Source organism: Cyprinodon tularosa, unplaced genomic scaffold (assembly GCF_016077235.1).
Source record: "Cyprinodon tularosa strain WSP-4 unplaced genomic scaffold, ASM1607723v1 ctg106, whole genome shotgun sequence".
Taxonomy (NCBI): Eukaryota; Metazoa; Chordata; class Actinopteri; order Cyprinodontiformes; family Cyprinodontidae; genus Cyprinodon; species Cyprinodon tularosa.
Window position 1 is genome coordinate 406,448 of NW_024037849.1, and position 20,600 is coordinate 427,047.

Genomic DNA, 20,600 nt, shown 5'->3' on the forward strand with positions numbered 1-20,600 from the left:
TTAACGAAAAGTAACTTTGCCTTAAATTATGTTAGGACAACATGGTTTTTGTCTGCTGACACAGTTTTAGGTTGATGAGGTTAAGTAAGACAGAGAGGGACCTTTCCAAGTAAAAAAAGTGACTTCCTGTTCTCAGGGGGCGTGGTTTCAATGATGTGGAAAATTTGACTGAATAGTATTGTTGGGAATGCAGAGTGGATCAATGCTACCAAGTTTGGTGTTATTTAGGTATTATATGTAAAAGTTATTACATTTTAAAATGTTGGCAAGTGCACTAGAGATGTCCCGATCCAGGTTTTTGCACTTCCGATCCGATACAGATATTGTTTTTGGTCTTCCGATCCGATACCGATACTGGCCGATACCAGCCTATTCAAGCATGCATTTAAGTTTAAGTATTTAGCCTTAGTTGTAAGACTCATGTTGAAAAGGGCTTTAGTACTCTTGATAACATCTAGCCAGCTGAATTAGGTGAGACTGAATAAAACACAATGATTGGTAACAACAAATTTACCTGTTTATTAAGAGATAAACACAAACTGGACAAAATTATGAATAGCAATCTGAAATTGCACAGTGAACAGTAAAACCGTAAACAGTTAAAGGTGCAAGTATTACTGTAAGTTTTAATAAAAATGCAAAACAGACAAGAGTGGAAAATATTCTATGAACTTAGTATCAGGACTCTACTCTTGAAAAAAAGACACTGCTTAAAAAAAAAATCAGTGCAAATAACAGTGAACTATTACACAAAAATGCCTTATACTCCCAAATCTCCTCCACACCTAGTCTCCATCTACACATCGTGCAGGATAAAATAATCCCACACGGCTGACATTTTCCCCGCTATCTTCCAATTCACCTGTTTTAATGGTTAGGCCGGGAGACAGACCCAAAAAAAACCTGTGGGTGTGTTGAAGGTGTTCTGAAAAATGCGGACCAGATTCGGGGAACACTGGCGCAAAATAGTGGAATGGATTGTTTCAATCGGCGAAACTGGAAAATACGGACCGGATTTAAAAAAAAAAAAAACTGGATCGGCAGTCTGGATCGGCATTTTTACATTCTTTGCCGATACGCATTCTTTTGCCAATATCGGCGTCCCGATCCGATCCACGTATCAGATCGGGACAAGCCTAAAGTGCACCGACTTCGAGGCCTCGTCACATCTCTTCAACATGCTCAAAAACAAATATAAAATAACTTTAGATCTCACATGCCTTATCTGCATAAACCAATTTTGAAGTCGATGGCTCAACATCAGCCTTTTGATCTATCAATTGGCTTGTGCCTGGCTTGTGGTTGTGTTTTCGTCGTCGCTCTGTTAGTACGTTATATGCTTCGTTGATCGATTGGTTTATTTGGCCCATCTATCACCAACATAGACCAATCAGCAAACCAGTATTTTTGCCCCTTTTTTTGCCTATTTTTTGAGCAAATCCATCTGGCGGAGTCATGTTATCAAAATCCCTAGGAGGAGTTAAAGTTTGAAGTCAAGAAAATAGAAATATTTCCAAAAATCGACCCGAAATGGCCGACTTCCTGTGGGTTTTAGAGCATACCTCCAAGAGACTTTTTTTTCAGGATTTGTTTTAGATCTACCCACCTCCCAAATTTTGAATCTCTGCAATATACGGTTTTCCCCCCATCTCAATTTAGGGGGCACTTTGAAGCCATTTTGCTAGACCCAGTTTCCATTTAATTATGTACATTTTACTAGGGAGACAATTTACTGCCAAGTTTTGTGAGTTTTTGAACATGTAAAGGCCTCCAAATAATCCGTTCATTTGTCGAGAGAAAAAATAATAATAAACAGTACAATAACAATATGCCTGATAAAAATCGAGGAAGTTCTGAAGGCAAAAGAGAATCCAGGCTTATACTGGCAATGTGTACCTATTGAAGGGCCAAGTTGGTGTGTGTTTAATTACTTATGGCAGTGTTTTATTGTGTTTGCCTTAGAATGAAGAAAACTTGTATGAAAGTTGCTGGTAAAAGCTCTAGTGTTGTACATAAATACAGTAAAAGCAATATGATCATTAAGCAAAGTTTAAAAAATATATAGGACTCACTGGTAATCTCTTGTTCACCTATATCTTAGGAGACACCAGCAGTTAAAGGCTTCTCTCTCTTCTGGGAAAACACACTCCCACTTTCGTTCTGCCAGTCACTGGCTGATGTCAGAGAGATGTGGGCAACGGGGCGTAAAAGTACTTCCTCTGCTCTGCCCCCCAGCACCCGTCTTCTCCCATGAAGCTAGCCCCTAAGGTCAGCACAATCAGGACCCATGAGCAACAACGGGGCCTAGTTAGGCATCCAGCTCAGTGCCAAAGCCAAAGGCCAGCTGAGCAGGGCGAGACTGTCCATTAGGCAAGACCCTGGAACACCTTGGGGATCTTGGGTGAAGGAGGTTATGGAGAAGAATAAAAACAATATCAACCCCGACACATACACAGATACATTCTCAAAGACATACAGAGATCATATGAGCCCTTGTTTGACACTGCTGTCGGGACGCAGTGAAGGGGAAAGACAAGACCCTGTGACACAGCAAGACATCATACGCATAAACAAATACACTCACATTTAGACCTCTCAACACATGGGAGAAAAAAAAACAGAGGACTAAAGACAGAATCCCCTTTTTTCCTTTTTAAACCAACCTCTTATACTTCATACCATGAAGATTTGGAATGGATAGCAGGGACAAAGGAAGCAGGTAAGAGGTCTATGATAACTAGGGAAGAGCCTGTTGAGCAGGACAACTATTCTTCATGCACTATGCAAATCTGGCTATTTTGGAGCAGTAGGAGGTGGGGCTTCCTAGGGCTGTCTTTTTTATTGAAATAAAGGCATAAGAAACTCCATTTGCCACATGCTATAAAGGAGAAACGGTAAATTAGTGGAAGAAGGTGATCACTTATATGAGAACAACATGTAGCTGTCATCTCCCTCTAAAACAAAAACACTAACCAGACAGCTAGAGCTATGGAAAGCTGTTTTAAATCATAGGTGAGACCTAAATTCAGTTTATAATCAGTCTAAAGATTTTAAATTTAATGTTTACTGGCATCTCCTTATCAGGTCCAGCTACCCTTGAGCTTTTTGCGAATAAGAATGGATAACAATGTTTAATCTCCAGGGTGTTTAAAATATATGCTAGAAAACTTTCAATTTGACTGTATGATCTGGTTATATTTTAAATTACTTTGTGATGACATGTGTTGTGAATTCATGATATATAAATAAACTGAATTGATATTGAATTGAGCAGCTAAATTGGGCTGTAAACAACAAAAATACAGCAGGTAAAACAAGTACTGAACACAAAACAAATTTTCTCAGTAAATATATTTCTAGAGGTGCCATTTACATGACATTTTCACCAGATGACATAAAAAATCCATGCAATCCACACATACAAGGAAATCTAAACATAGATATCCAGAAATTAAGTTATGCGCAATATTGTGAAATGAGACAGGGAAAAAGTATTGCACAGGTGAAGAAAGGGGGAAAGCCAAGAACCAGCCACAATCTCTGCACAACATTTCTGACAGAGGAATGAAAATAATTATCAGAAGAGTTGTCCAAGAGCCAAAGACCACTTGTGGAGAGCTTCTGAAAGACCTGGAATTAGCAGGTAAAATTGTTTCAAAGAAAACAATAAGTAATGCACTCAACCACCATGGCCTGTATGGATGCTCACCATGCAAGAGTTAATTGTTGAAGAAAAAGCATGCAGAAGCTTCTTTGAAGTTTGCTGCACAAAATTTAGACCTCTCCTTACAGGGGGCATCTTGAAGATGTCATGGCCAATAAAGGTTTTTGTAATAAATATTAAATAAATTTCAGTAGGTATATGCAATACCTTTTCCGAGTGCCATTTCACTTTATTACACTTAATATAATTTCTGGTTTGATTACTTTGCATGTGTGGATTGCTTGGATTCTTACCGTTATCTGGTCATGTCAATAGCACAATCTAGAAATATATTTACTGACAAAAATGGGGGCGTGTTCAATACTTATTTCACCTGCTGTATATTGAAATATTATTCTAGCGCCTTTTTTCCTCCTTGTTCTTTCTTCCTTTTACTTGTTTCCATACCTCTCACCTTACCCAAACCACCTACCTCCAATCTCAGAACAATAACATAATTTTCTTATACCTATTGTTTTGTTTGCACCTCTTGTTCCTTTGGGTGCTATGCAAAGAATCATCTGAGGCCCACACATCATTGTCTTCAGGTTAGTACCTGTGACCCCACGCTAGCCAACCTTTGCACACCCACATGGACTCCTCCACCAACACATCTCACCCTCCATATTCTTCTATTCTCTGGGTCAACACTCAACTCTCTACGGGATAAAGTCACCAATCATGTCCACAGGCCGCTCTCCATTACCTCAGACCACCTCTTCCTCACCAAACCCATCGACCCCACGTTCCCCCCATCCAGAGTCAGTCCGCAGAGCTGCAGCCACCAATCACAGCGTGTCAGCCAGACTGTCCTGATGGAGCATGGTGTCAGAGCGGCTCTCAGTGCTGCCGAGGACAAAGTCTCGGGAGACCAGCCTCTTCTTTTATTCTCTTCATCTTTGTCTGTCTCTTAGTGTTTCTCTCTGTCTGGCTGATGACACATTAAGCTCTTGAGATTGATTCACAGGAGTATGAGGGGCAAGCAGTTTGGTTTTATGTCATATCTAATAAAAGTTGGCAGTGGTTAGGACCAACTAATGCAACAACAAATATAATAAAATAATTAATTAGAACAACATAAGGCAGGCATATGCAAAGCCTTTCACAGCAGTATTTGACTTGCAAAAGTGTCAGACTCTAGGGTAGTCAGTGGTAGAATTGCACTTTGTGATCCGATCTGTTTATATTTACCACTTAGTACATGTTTGGTTTAAGACCTGATTTTAATTCTGAATTATTTGCATCAGAGGACGTTAAAGATTAAAGAAGCAAAGAAGCATTTACTTTTCTGAAACGATTAAATCCAATGTAAAAATAAGACTGCATGTCTTTAATAACAGATATAGGCCTTCTCTTCCAAACATATGAACAATTTCTTTGATATAGTCAATGACTCCTCCCTACAGAGCCTTTGCATTCAAAATTCAATGAGATCATAAAACTGTATGACAGGAAGTCAACAATTGCTTATAAAAAGAACTGGGAAATTTTGGAGAGCTTTACAAATTGATTATACATAGCCGTAAGTGTCCATATCAAAGCAGAAATATTTCTTTAGTAGCGAACCTCACACACAACCTTGGCATAAATGAAAGCAGCGTCTCGTACAGTCAACTCGGCGCGTTATGCAGCAACAAGATCAAAGGTTCCTTATTACAGTAAAATGTGTGGAATAGCCATGGAGAGTTAACATCAACTTTAGTTTACAGTTCATGTGGAGCCTTGGAGTGAATTCTATTTATAATTCAATATTTCCTTTATTCCTCCCTTGATACTACCCGAGTGGTAGAAAAATACTTGTAATTTGTGTGCAATTTGCATTTGCAAATGCTTGTAACAGTATTTTGTGAGGCAAAAGAATAAGGGTATTGGAAATAAAATGGGGTTCAGGATAAAAAAAGGTGAAAATGATAAAGACAAACATGAATAAAAAGCTATAAAAAAAAATAAGTGTAGAAAGTAAAAGAAATAAGACATCAGAATAGATTAGATGAATAGATTTGTATGTGAATTTAAAACCGAATGACAAGGACAAGCTGATAAAAGCAAACAGAGGAGTAACTTGGTGTCAATATCGGTTCCCTCTCGACATAAACTGTTAGAGGAAACTCAAACTAACGAAAGGAACACAGAGAAAGAGCAGATCTAGGAAGTGAAGAAATAATGAAGTTCAAAACAGAAATTGAGAAATGGAGCAAGATCGCTGCTCTTTCAATAAAAACCCTTGTTTATCTATTTTTTCAATCATGACAAAGATCTTCAGCAGGTATCTATTCATATAAATAAAACTTGTAATTATTTTAAGAAGGGGGGAAAAAAAAGTGTAATTTTTCTAAAAAGTAACCCTGTTCCGTTTTTGCTTTCTGGCTGAACGTCTTTGCCGCTAACCCGGATGTTCTCCATGTACGCAGCTCGCATAGCTCGATGAAAACATGGCTGATCAGACCAGTCAACCTTTTTAAATTGATCAAGGTTCCAGCTCTTATTCTGTTCAGTTTTGCATTTTTATCTTGGAAACAACATCAACTTCTTCAACAGTTATAGCTGCAGCGGTTCTTTCATTGGAATAGAGCACACAGGCCAGTGTTCACCCATCATTGGTCATAATGTTATGTGCATTTCACTTTTTAATTTAATCCCAAACATAATGACCAAGGAAGGTAGACACCCTGAAGCCAGTCATTTCTTAATTTATATTTGAGCGCAAAGATTCAGCTATTTGTATCGATGTGTAATGGTGTGAGCCTTTTACTATGAAGATACTAGTTTTGAAATTATCCTCTGTCCCTGCCACCCGAAAAATTTTGGGATGAGATCTGAGAGGAAACCGACAGATTTCCATCTGCCCGTTTCATTTGTAAAAACATAAAAACAGACAAGAAGAAAAACCCTTCTTATGATTCAAATATATGCTTTAGCCACCTCTCCCTTCCCCTCCCTCCCTCACTCTTGCATCTTTCCATCTCTATCCAAGTGGCATCTGTGGATGACCAGGGCATCAAAAGTCTCTGAGGCTGAAGGAGGAAAAGAGGAAGGGGGAGGGAAAAGAAGAGGAAAAACAGGAAGAGAAGGAGAGAAAGAGGCAGCAAGCCCCTCTCACTTCACATTTCCCTAGCACCACCCCGGCGTGTCAGCCAGCCTGCAGTCTGTTCTCCTTTGAGCTTTCTATTCTACCACTGAACAGAAAAAGAAAAAAAAAATCAATTCATATTTCCATAATCCACACTCCTGTCTGTCTATCCCCCCCACCCCATTCTGTCTTCCTCCCTCTTTCCGTCTCCTTCCCTTGGGGAAGACTAACCCCTCCACCTCGATCCTACGGCCTACAAATGTCATTACGTTGTGCAACAATAACGGCCTAAACAAAAGGAGGCCTTGCTCTTAGCTCTGAGTCCCTTTGCTGAGACTGTTGGCTGCTGCTGCCATATGCTGCCCAGCTCAGGCCACAGAACACAGAGACTGTGGCTAGAGGACTCCAGCCTTCAGCTCCACAAAGGGGGAAAAAAGCCCCTAATCCTGGTAATGAGGCCTGTGAATACAACCTTTATGTATATAGGGGGAAAGGCCAATCCCTTTGTACACAGCACACTAACTAGCCATCTTAAGGGCCATCTTATGCACACAAAGAACTGACTGAAAGAAAAGTGAGGCTATTGAGATACAGCGTACAAGAAGAGGGATGAGACCTAATGCACGTTTTTCTTAGATTTAGATCTGTTTAAATCTGAAACCATTTTTTTCTCTTGAAGTCTTACTCTGGTAGTGTGCCTTGGTTCTTGAGGGGCAGGTATAGATTGCCTGAAGCATCTCTCTACAAGTTTGTTTATTCCTCAAAGCAGATCAGAGGAGCAATGCAGCTGTTTAAACCTAAGAGCAAAACAGTTGTGTAAAAAAATCAGCAGGTGTTTTTCAAATATGTTCACCTTGCCTTACACATCTATCTACAGTCATCTGTCAAGTACTACGTTTTTTGGGGTTTTTTTTTCATCCCTTGGCCACCTTCAGCATGGAAAATAACCAGCATGGTTTGGTTTTGCCATGAACAGCACCTAGACCAAACTGATGGAGATTAAGGATGTGCTGCTTACCAGTATTGGCACAAACATCTGATTGTTTAAGTCTTTTTAAAGTGATGCCAAACAAAATGTTGGACTGACGTGAGTATTTGCTAGGTGAGTGGAGCATAGAGGAAAAATAAGCACTGACCATCCTTTAAATCTTGCTGTGGACCTCGGGTCAGCTGCTTAAAAGGCATTTTCTTTCATTTCTTACAAGAAAGGAAACTGGGAAGTTTGTGAAGCACTAGTTTGAGAATATTATAAGCCATTAAAACTGTGGTGATGTGGAAAAAGGAGCACAGGTCGTCTGTTTTCTAAGTTTATGTTGTTTTGAAAGTACATTTGGAAAGGTGAATGGTTTAACAAATGATTTCAGACTAAAAACCTTAGCAAGTTAGCTTGAATAATTAAGGTAATGAGGTCAATCAAGGTAACATCAGTTACATACAGTGGCTCTAAAAAGTGTGAACAACAAAAAGCATAATGCTCCCTATTTTTGACATTCTGTCTCCTCTAGTGTATAAATCCCGTTGAATAGATTTGATCTGGTCTAAAACGAAGTTCAGCTGTCCTGGTTGGATTTTACTGGAGTTATTTAACACCTACTGCCCAGCTGGGTGGGTTGAAGTGAACGTTTCCTGGTCTGTGGTTACTCTCCCTCTGGTTCAATTTAGATTTATGTTCAGGTGAATAAACTTCTGTCTCAATCCAAAGACCTTAAATCAGTAAGGACACTTAAGGCACTGCAGATGTGCCTCCGCTTTCGCCATAATAAGTGTTTCCTGAATAGTGCCGGCTGTAGGAAGGTGCTAGCACCAGGAAGCAGAATGCTTCCTAAAGCCAATGGAGTTAATATAGGAACCTGCTGACGTTTCTGGCAGTCGCTTGCAGCTATAAAGTTTCTCATAATCCTTTGCGTGACAGGAGGTAAAGACACAGCCCATCTCAGACTTTAAAAATAGAACATTATTGTGTGACATGTATGACTTTTATAACGATAGGCTTCAACCATTCACTACATATTTGTAACTTGGGTTTTTGTAGTTCTTTTTACAGAAGGCTCTAGTCCTAATTTGACCAGCTTCATTCACCTGTCTGTCCGCCACATAATGACATCAGTAAGGCTGTTTGAATTCAGCAAATCAGTCTGCAGCTCCTTTACTACTCTGGATAGTGTTCTTATTGTTGACCCCTCGAAGGGTGGGGATAGGAGCTATGAAATGGAAGTAGAAGCTATAATTTGAGAGATTCAGATTTAGCGTTTGACAAATTTTAAATATTATTTTGGTACAAAGAAATAAATAAAAGAACTTTGAAAATAATTCCAAATAATCAGAAAAACTATTTTACTGAACCCAAAGTAAAGCTTTAGATGTTCATGCATTTCAGAAAAAAATTTGACATTTGATTGAAGATGAGATGTGATCCAATGACACGATAATCTGGGGAAATATCCAACATTAATATTTCTATTATGGATTATTATAATTTTGCCCATCATGATAGACCAACCACAGAACTGATATTGCTTCTCTACTTCAGTTAAACACCCAGAATCTGAGCTGCATTACGATTATTGTCACATGACCAAACAAATACCATAAATTCCCTATAAATATATATATATATATATATACACACACCCTGAATCAAACTCAGGAGCCCACAGATTAGAACTTGTCACATGCTGATGCATCACAGGAGGGTAAGTCAAACTCATGTGTTTAAACTCAACTAAAATATTATTATTAAAGGTGTTGAGATCATTCTGATCAGCTAGGATCTAAAGCGTTTGGCTCTGAAGGGGAATCAGACAGGAAAGAAAACAGACACCCTGCTGAGGCAGAGTATTTTTCTTAAGGGGAAAGAGCACGGCTTTCAAATAAAATCTGATCAAATCAAGTGTGCTCACCGTCCCCTCGAGACAGCTGATAAAAACCTGTGACTGACATAAAGGATAATTTAGTTCCTGGATCCTGTTTGGTTGTTTTTATTATATGATGATGAGGAGCTCATTTTCAGGAATATTTAGTTCAGTTACATAAAGTCCCATCAGAGACAAATATGGAAACACAGGTAAAACAAAAGCCTGCGGATACATATCCTTGTTTTCTTTATAATATAAACGCAGAGGCCAAAATATTTCATTTTAAGTCGTTTTCTTTATAGTTCATGAAATACAACATCATTATTGACATAAAATGGAATCAAGTTTTATATGCTACTGTAGCTACATTATAGGTCTGTTTGCAATGGAGCAGATGAATGGATTTATTTGCATTTTTGTGTTTTTTAGAGAAGCAGTAGGTAACTTATGTTAAAGCAACTTTTTTACATATTTGTTAAAGCTGTCACCATGTTCTGACACTTGAATATAAAACAGACCATCATTGAGAAAAAAAACAAGCTGTTCTGCCTTCTCCCACCGGTCCTACTGCCATCTGAAAAGATTCACAGCTCTTGGCCAGAAACAACCAATCAGAGCCAGGAGGAATGTCCTAGCAGTGTCAGTCACGCTCATGTACCGGCATGCTGCAGCTGAGCATCAATGAAAACCATAAAGTTAATGTTTCACCTAGAGGCAGACCCATTCATCGACTTGATATATTATACCAATATTAGTGTTTTTTTCTGTAGAAGCTAATATAGTTCAAATATGTATTAGTGCGTTCAGTAATCATGCCTTGGAATTATTTGAAGTGCATGCATTGCCAGTTTGTCCATTTATGTTGTTTGATTTGTCAGGGTTGCTGTTTTTGTTAAATAGGATTGTTTAACGTCTGTTATCCTTGTGAAAATTGTTATTTTTATCATGTAAATAAACTGTCTGCACATATCGGCATACCATTAGACCAATGTTAAAATAATTGGTATTGACATTAGCGTTAAAACCTGCATCAGTCAATCTCTTCTTTTGTCCCTTCCAGTGAACTTGCCCTGTTTATTCTCCATCATCAGGGGCCATGCTTAATTGCAAAGTTCACATTGTTCTCCATACTGCAGTGTTAATGTGTTCGGTTTTATCTTTAAACCATAGACCAATCAGAATCTGAAGGTTGCAAACTAGTTATCATCATTTTTTCCATCACTGCTTAGTCAATACAGCCCATCTTACCAAACACTAATAGGTGATACGTACAAGACTGACGGGAAAGTTGTTACTGACTGAAAAACTATTTTAAGCATCAGAGGGGCTTTTAAGAATAAGGTCAAATAAGGCACACAAAAAAATGGGTCAGAAGCTAACAGACTCTTGGCTGTATTTTCAATATGCATCAAAGCAGCACCAGCAACCGAGAACAGGAACTTGATCAGCTGTTTTCTGTTTTGATGCCCTGGTCATCCATCAGCCCGGTTTTTATCATTTTGATACTTCCTTTGCTGGCACACATGTTGGATTTTTAAACAAGAGCAGCCTTGAAATCTTTAAAAAATTAGGTAGTCAATACATAGAGACCGTTTAGTGATGCTAACCATCCTAAAAGTGATAATTACCAAAATCAAATGCTTTAGACAGCTTAAAATGTCAAACCAGAACACTTTTGTTTGATGGAGGAAAATCCTTCTTAGCTCCATAGCTGTGTAACATCGTTTCACATCTTTCACAAACGGTGTGACATCACCTCTGCTCCTGGTACAAATAAATCACAATTTATCATAATCTGAAGGTTCAATAAATGAAGAAATGATTAAAAAAACTAAAACAAAGCAGTAAATCAGAACTTTGTTGATCTATGAACTTTGTTGGTGCTGTTATTTATTTTAAACTACAATATTTTCTGGACTTTAAGCTTTTTTAAACTTTTTTGCCAAGCTTTGACCCATGTTGCTTATAAGGAAGTGCAGCTTTTCTGTGGATTTCTCCAAACCCCCAGAGATTTGACTCTGGCAATGTGTACCTATTGAAGGGCCCAGTTAGTGTGTGTTTAATTACTGATGGCAGTGTTTTATTGTGTTTGCCTTCTTTGAGGAATCTACTAAAAGATTAAATATTAAATCATATGGTGAAAATAAGTCAATTTACTTTGACTTCCCCAGAGGGCAAAGTCAAAGTTGGAAATGAAAGAATAAGGGGCTAATTTTCATTTAGAAAAACATGCTAGCAGCAGACACAAGGGAGAACAAGAGTCATTTACGCATACAGATATACTTCCGGATCGTCCTTGATTTTATTTAGTTAAAAATACCTAAATGTAGTTTCCCTTTCCAAAACTAGTAAACGTACTAAAATATAATATGTTAAAGGTTAATGATGTATTTCTTGAGAAAATAAATGCCTTAAAATCCATTTTATCAGTTGCCTGTGCCCGATCTGCACCGGAAATGGGATCCTACGCTACTTCCGGGAGCAAACTTTTTCGGCTTTGAATTTAAACATAAATCTAGTGTTTATGAGTTTTATGTTTTCGTTTTAACCTTATGCTATATAGTGTGTAATCTAAAGAAAGAAACAGCAGATACGCCTGGTTTAATCATATTTCACCAGACTGCTTTGAGCATGTCTGATGATGATGTCAGAGAAACAGTTTAACGAAGAAAATCTAAAAAGCATAAAAATTGTCTCACAAATGTCATAAAACATTTTTTTTTTCCCAGATGTGTTTTATTATTCTTTAGTGAGTTATGGATAGAAATAAGTAGTTTTAGTACCATAATTACATTATTTATGGACACCCGGATGTATATCTGTTCACGAATGTGCAGAACGGATTGTATTTCCGGGACGGATCAGGTAGTGACAGCTCTTACTGCTGCTAACGGGAGCTAGCATTATTCTTCTTCCCCACATCAGGCGCTACGTGTAGAGCTCCCCCTACAGGTTTGGTGGAAGACAGTTCAGTAGTTATCAGCGGCTTATAGCCCAGTGGACCTTCTATATGTATGTTTCGAATTTTTAAAAATAATTTGGTAGACACGAATTATAGAGGTACGCTCTATAGTGCCGAAAATACGGCAATCATGTAGAGAAAAAAAGTAGTTTTATTCAGCACAATTTCTCACTCAAAAAAATTAAAATGAAACCATGACAAAAGCCAGAAGGAATTATTTATTATTTACAGATAGTAGTAAACACTTACCTTCCACTAGTTTATAATGAGGACAAACCGCAAAAATATATCTTAGATTAAAACTAAACACAATAAATGTAACCAAAAAGAGATGGAGAGGGGGGAAAAAAAGGGGGGGGAAACAGGCGTGCATTCCTGTCACGAATGCATGATAATTACAGATTCACCATTTATTGAAGACCTGCTCACTGCTTTTCATTACCAACAACAGACAGTCAGATAGGGAAATATGGAGGTGAGGAGGAGAGGAAGCACCTGAAGGAGAGCAGTGGTCGTGATAGGTGCTGGGGAGGTTACCACAGGAAAGAAGGGTGAGTTTGGGCGTGAGGAAAAAGGAGGAGAGACAGTAGAGGAGGAGGAGGTGGTGTTGGAGGTAGAGGTTGTCTGCAACACTGAACGAGCGAGAGAGAGATTTGGAGAGAGTGGGAAAAGAAAAAGCAGAGTGTGTTCCAACCTGGTCTGTGTGGTCCTGGGGGAAGCTCCACAGCACGGTTGGATCTAGAGGTAATTGACAGACAGCATTAATCAGTGGGTGAGAAACACACCGTCTTCGCTAGCTGCCTCAGATCACATACATATTAATGAGAGGGGTGGGGGCAAGGGTGGCTGCTGCAAGCCTCTTCACGCACACACACACACTGATACACACACACGTGGAGCAGCACACACTGAAAGAGTATCTAGGCTGGGCGTGTTGTAAATATGCAAATCTATATCCTCAGTGTAGACATGATAGCTGATATTATACACCAAATCATCCACATTTAACAAAGTCACAGGAAAACATTCTGGTTTATTTGCTTAATTATTTCCACATTTAAGCAAGCTTTACCGATTTGCTCATGAGACATAAACATTAAACCAAAAGGTTGATTTCTATAAAAGGGTTCCAATTTCTATTTTTCGTAACTTACAAAATAACAAGAGAGATTCAAAAGGATTATCAATAGATTTACAGATTATTTGAAATACCTAATTAACATATATGCTGTTTCGTTTGATACAAAAGCCAGTTTTCAAAAATACTATTATGCCGATCTTCTCAGTGTTTTCTAGTTGCTGATCAGGCAAAATAAAAAATGTTATGAGACAACTTTCCTGGCTTTTGCAGAATATCCAAGTCAGTGGGTGAGTCTCAATGAGAAATGTGCTGATGTTTTCCACAAATAATTAGTCAAATTACTCATAGTAACGACATTAACATGATGTTTTCTCTCTTCAGTATGTAGAACCAACTGAGAAAGGCGCTAAGAAACTGAAAGGTGACTCAAACCAGTATTTGTGAAAACAAGGATGCACTGAAAACGACGTTATGGGTGTTCATCATTTTCAGTATTGATGACATGTTTGAAATGGATTCAGGGAGGCACAGCTGTAAGAAGTTAGTCATTGTGAACTGTTCATTCCTCCTGCAGGAGAGTGAGAGAGAGTAAGAGGTAACAGGAAGGCTGGCTGAAGCCACAACATTATGTTTTACACTTCAGATTTGGGCTTAAACAATACATCGGATTCATTGATTATTGAAATAATCGTCAACTAAGTAATTGATTAATTGTTAACTGAATAATAGATACTGAAAAAAGGGCCTTTAACTGTAAGAGCAACCCACCTGCAGCAACATTCGAATCATTGCATATCTACAATGAACATTATCAGCAAACAGGTCAGTTAAGCTGATGCACGACAAATGGAAAAGGTGAGGAAGGTGATGCTAAATCACAGTCCTATGAGCAGCTCCACATCCATGTTACCTTGTATTTGTTTTACAGTATCTTTTGTTTACGTTTCCAAACTATAGAGCCAAATTCCTCAAGTGTTTGAGAGCAGGCAGTCACCCAGCTCTGGTCTGAACACAGGGGTTATCTGGTAAACATGGCTTCCACAGCCCCGAGTTCATCCTGTGACCCTCACAGGACAAACAGTTTAGAGACCAGATTTAGCAAACCAAGTTCACTATCATACTGAATACAGGGTAAAAATATTAATTAAAAAAGACAGAAAAAATAAAAGTCTTAAAGCATAGGTCTTTTGTTGTTTAATTAAACCGGTAAAAGAGTAAATAAAAAAGTAACAGAAGGCAGCACTAGTCAGATATGTTGAAATTTAGTAAACCATGTGCTGTTCTGAGTGAATGAAGGTAAAATAAAACAGTTTTAACTAAAGCAAAGGTTGATGGTCCAATTTAAAAGAAAAGACAAGTAGTCACACAGTGTTAGGTCAGGATTCGTGGCTAACAACCCAGGATGTCTGTGAAAACAAGACACACAATGGGAACATACAAGACAGAACACAGCAGAACCCTGTGGTACCTTACGTAATCCTATTGGATAATTTCATGGGTCTCATCCTGAAAAGAACAGCCCAGAAAAGCTCTGCAATCCAACGATGACTGCTCCCTTTCTTCTTACCCTATGATCCGCCACAGTTAGGGCCATTTTATGGTGATTTACTGGGTGAGAGGATGGGAACTCTAGCTAAGGATGAATGACAGACATGAAGAGGGACAGGAAGTCTGGAGAGCAAAGAGGCTAAGAAGATTGAAAACATGTAGGCATTTTGTGTAGGGTGACTGCTGTAACGTGTGATCCGATATAAATGAGATGTTTTCCACTAATAAACCCACTGTAATCATATTCCTGTTCCACGTGGGGAAAGTGACTGAACATAAAATAAACTGAAATAAAATAAAGTCCTCTTTATAGAAGCTCAAAGCAGAAAAGTTGTATCATCATGTTGATTTTAACCCATATGATTGAAAGCATCGAATGGACAGACATATTCAGTTCATTATAAAGCTAGCCTAAACCATGCAGTTTTAGAAACCTGCATGGCTGACTGCTGATTGCCTTTTAAGAAAATCTTTTCAGAAGTTTCTGTTACTTCCTGTCAAATAAATGAAGCCTCTGACACATGCAATCCCTACACCAATTAATTTGAAGCTGCATATTGAGACTCCACTCCTAAAATGTCATGACACAGCTTCTCCATAGATAACTGCTCCATAAAACCTTGGCTTTACTGTCGGGCTGTTCTTGTTTGTTTGTAAGATTTGCAGAGGATGAAAATGAACAGTAATTGGAATTACTTCTATGCTAAGCAGGAGTCTACAGTCTATATCTAACCAGATCCATAACATGAAAATCATATTTTTAAACTTGCACTCCCAAGTATTCTCTTTTTATATTCAACCAAAATGGAAATAATAAAATGTTCATAACTTCTGCCCTTTACATAGTAGCAGTATTTTTTATTTTTTTGCTGGTAGGTGCATATCTGAACTTTTTACGTGTAACAAAAAGCTTTAACGTGAACATGTAAATACATGTCCTCTTTTCATTCCATTCATGCAGATCTCTTTTTTTCCCCCATCCAACAGGAGCTTATTTCTCCCGTTTCATTTGACTGCCAATCATCTCTCCTCTGGATTCCCTGCTTTTTTTTTTTTTTTTCATTTTCCACCATCTTCTCCCTCCCAGATTCTTCTCAGTTCTCACACATCTCTGCTTTATTTCAGGTCTTTATCTCTTCACCCCCCCATGCTTACCTGAATTTTTTTTTTAAACATCTCCTACAGCTGTCTGTCATCATCAGCTTTGCCCCCCCAAACTTATAATATTTTTTCTACTTGCTAAGGTTCAAACAGCCCTTTTGTTGCATGTGCTGGGCGTGTGCTGGATGCAGAAAGGCGCCTGAAAGGGGTTAAAGCTGAAAGTTGAAGGTTATAGAGGTGAAGGGGACCCCTGCTGCTCTGCCAGGAGACACAAATGTCACCACGACAGATCTTGCATTGATTAGTCCACCCTCACCTCCTTCTAAAGCCCAAACGTTTGCGTCGGACACACAATGAGAGCTTCATGAAATATTTATTTATAATTTTGCAAAGCTCCAGATTTGCGGTCGAAACGAACCGTTGTTATGCTTCAACCTGTTCACCATAGTGTTTTCTTTAAAATGCATTTGTTTGCTTTTTGCATTTCCACTGAATTGCATTTCACAGGCTCAGTGAGCCTGAAAATAACTCATTAAGGTCTATTTTACTTGGTAACAAGTTTTACATAGAGAAAATGTTGCTGACTGAGTAACCTATTTTTTTTAAAGCGGAAAATTAACCAATTAGACTGAACAGCTGATCAGTAAAAGGCTAAAAAAATGTGGAAGAAGCTGGAATTAAACCATCAACTTTCAGACCGTAAGGCAACTACTCTTCCTACTGAGCCTTAAGCATATCTATCATACAAACAACACAGTTAAACTATACATTTATTCAGAAAGAAATACTCTTACCTCCAGCATTGCAGAAAAAAAATGTTGAATATGTTTTTATTGGTTTTTCTACAGCTGACAGAATCTGTAAAGAGCTGTTTGAGGCAGCATAAAAACAGTCAATTTTATGTGACACCAGAGGCAGCGAGACTGACAGAATGAAAACAACCTATAGCATTCATCACCCCCGCCGTGGGGTAAACAGATCCAATGGGTGAGAATTGAATTGAAATCACCTATTGTGAGTCAGATTCCTACATTCACACCCAGGAAAATCGAGGTGGGCAAATGCTGGGGGGAAAAAAGCGGATGAAGTGACCACTGGTCCCTGTTTGCGCCGTGTGTGGAAATGTGTACTGCATGAGTAGATATGTGTTTACAGATGGATAGCAAGCTCAGGAGTGAGTATTTACAGTACAGTGACTTGTCCATTGATCCCTGAGGGCTTCAAGCATGGCTGACCTCCCTCAGCCACAGTGGGGGCAACATGCCGGCAGCCCCTGAGCCATGACACGGATACTGGTGAGGGAGGGGCGGTTGATATGGTTCATAAATCAATGTTTTGGCTAGTTTTAAAGACACCTGTCATTGCAAACCAGAGGCGTCGGGTTAGGAGGTAAAATAATAAATAATAAGCAACAAAACAAAGAGATGTTAAAATCAGTTAGATTACAATCCAGTTTCGCTCCATCTCCAAAGGATGCATTCTGGAAAAAGGTATATAAACCTCCTGAGCATCAAAATTAAGCCCAGACATAAAATATCATAATGGCAATATTCATGTGGCAAAGGACTGCTTTGACTGCAGCTACAGTTGGATGTGAGATATCTCCTGTATTATCAACTTACATTTGACATAATCCTGTGATGTTAAGCCAGTTGATTAGAGTCTAACAGAAACAGATGCTCACACCAGAAATGAATCATATCACCCATCATGCAGAAAACAGGAATATATCTTACAACCAATAGCATTACCATAACATTTATCAATAAGTTTGGTTCATTAACCTTTTTAAAACTTGATGTCTTTCTAAAGCATCACTGAATGAGAGGATGAGTGAATCCTGGTCTAGTTGTTAGTTTATCAGACCGAATTACCCTATCCTGCCAACTAGATCCCTCTGCAAGATGATCCTTTTTTTAAAACAAACTTTACCTGAATAAAAAACAAGCCAATAACGTTAAAACAATGCTCATTGTCCTCAGAACCGCACTGAGATTTTTTTATCAAGAGGTAGAAGAAACTGAACTTATGCATGTTGGTCTTTTACTCAAATAGACAACAAAAATATGAATATATTAGGGATTAGTGAACATAGAAACAAATTAAAGATATCAATTTAAAATTTAGATTAAAAAAATGATTATTAAATGCAGAGGTTACACTTTACCATCATAATCATTTATGATGGGTAAAGAGACCATTTATTAATGATTTACAGATAGTTTATTAATGTCTTATTCATTTATAAACTGCATCTTAACCATTTATAAAAGGTAAATATTAAGGTATATTAAGGTATCAAATCCACTTGTGTTAGGATTAGGGCTAACATAAAATTGAAAGGCAATATGATCTAATTACCTTTTATAAATGATGCAGTTTATAAATGATTATCAAACATTAATAACCTATCTATTCACCATTAATTATTGGTCTCTTTAACATTTATAAATGATGGCTAAAGTGTTACTAATGCCTAAAATCAAATGTAGAAACTTTTTACAAAAATATACATCACGAATAAGGGACAAAAGGGAATACGGGACAAAATCAAAACAAAGAGACCTTAAAGAAAAAAGAAAAATATCTGTTTTGGCCAGAAAAGGGAAGACTGGTTCATCTGCAGCCAAAAAGGGCAGATAAAAAAACAAACCCATCTACTGTAAATCTGCACTAAGATTAGAGAGGAAATAAGCTCACTGCTGTACCTCCCATTTCTTTAATATTCCACATATATCTGTGTCTGTTGGCTCTAAATGAGAAATGCTGGCATGTTCATGTTGGCATAAATCTGAGCTTCTTGGGATTTTCAAGTAGGCTAAAAAGAAGCTGTTGGCAGAGGATGTCATTCCTAATGCTGCTGGCTGGAGGAAAAAGTTGGCACATTTTCCCAGTGTGTCAGAAACCTCACACTGCCCAGCGCTGCACTGCAAAGTTATTCAACTAGAAGTCATTTTGTCACTGAAAGAAATAAAACACGCCTAGCAACTTTGACTGACACAGTGTTGGATAAAAATATCCCTTTCAAACAACTGAATAAGCATATGATGAGCATGGAGTACGCCCACAGAGGCGAGGTAAACCTGAGCTCCGTACTTCTATATGATCACCTAAGCAGCAGCAGGCTGGATGCACAGCGCTCACTTTAACACTGGGACTTCAGGAAAAGAGCCAACTCTAAATCCAGTGTGAATACACATTTAGATGAAAGCTTTTGGTTCATAATTCTCTATACTATGTGAATCAAACACAAACTTGGAGCCCTCATGGCCATGCAGAGTTGTAAAGGCATAAAAATGCACTTTTTTCTCCATCAACGACTGAATGTGCGCTGTGAGTGAATAGGAGGCCTGTTTGTTAAGGGAGGCTAAATCCCATATGGCGAACAGCAGCTCTTCTGGTGAGAAGAGAGGCTGAGAAAGCCACCGGCAGCCCCTCTCCTCCATCCGTGTTGCAGAGATGAAGGGATGCAGCGCCTGCCTCTTCTTGTTCCTCTTTTCTTCCCTCTCCCTTTGCCTCCTCTCCTCCTTTTTTCGTGGCCAGGGGTTAAACTGCTGCACTCTAACCTCCTTGGCAAAGATTTCATTCACTCACTTTCTCTCACTCGCTCTCATCTCAGGCAGACTTTTTTCACAGCATGTAGTGGATTAAGCCCCCTCCTATGCCCCTGGACAAAAGCATTGTTTTAGCACTAGCCTGTTTGCTATAACCGGAGGAAGCTACGGCTACTAAGCGTCCACAATGCAGCCATTGTGGACAGGGGGCTAAAGGGACTCTGCCTCGGAGGCCGTCTAGACTTTGAGCCCGGGCTGGTTGGAGAATCGGGAGGAGAAAATCCCATCAGGCAGTGGAGTGAAAGTTAACTAAGGTAACCTGCTGTGAACCTGATGAAGATGTCAAGCCAACATATGGCAAAAAATGTCTATTGTCAGAACAAGGAGCTTTCTTCCCTCTGATGGAGGGTATGCTGGAAGAGGAGGAGGGAGGAGGAGAGGGGCGGCTAAAGAAAACTAAGGAGGGGGGGTTGAACAACCTAAAGGAAGGAATAACTGCAGTGGTCATCGTTTTACTTCTGGATCAGCAGTCTTATTCTGGCTGAGAGGAGGCCCAGCCCCTCTGCTAACAATTAAAGGAGTAAGCAGATTAACTGGCATCTTTCAAAGGCCGGCAGGAAGACAAATACACTCAGGGACGTTTAAAACAGTTTTTTTCAATTTGCCTATCCCATCTCCCACTGCAAATGGCATTACATTTCATGCTGATTTTAGATGTTTTCAGTC

The 20,600-nt window shown here is 38.8% G+C and overlaps 1 protein-coding gene across 2 annotated transcripts in view; it reads right to left on the bottom strand.

Moving 5' to 3' along the window:
- The window catches only part of dennd1b (DENN/MADD domain containing 1B), a 162,730-nt gene that overhangs the window by 117,202 nt on the left and 24,928 nt on the right, over positions 1–20,600 (bottom strand). For both annotated transcript variants that reach the window (XM_038286374.1, XM_038286379.1), the window contains exon 3: positions 13,285–13,328. In XM_038286374.1, coding sequence (XP_038142302.1) covers positions 13,285–13,328 — 44 coding nt within the window. The remainder of the gene's footprint in view (positions 1–13,284; positions 13,329–20,600) is intronic.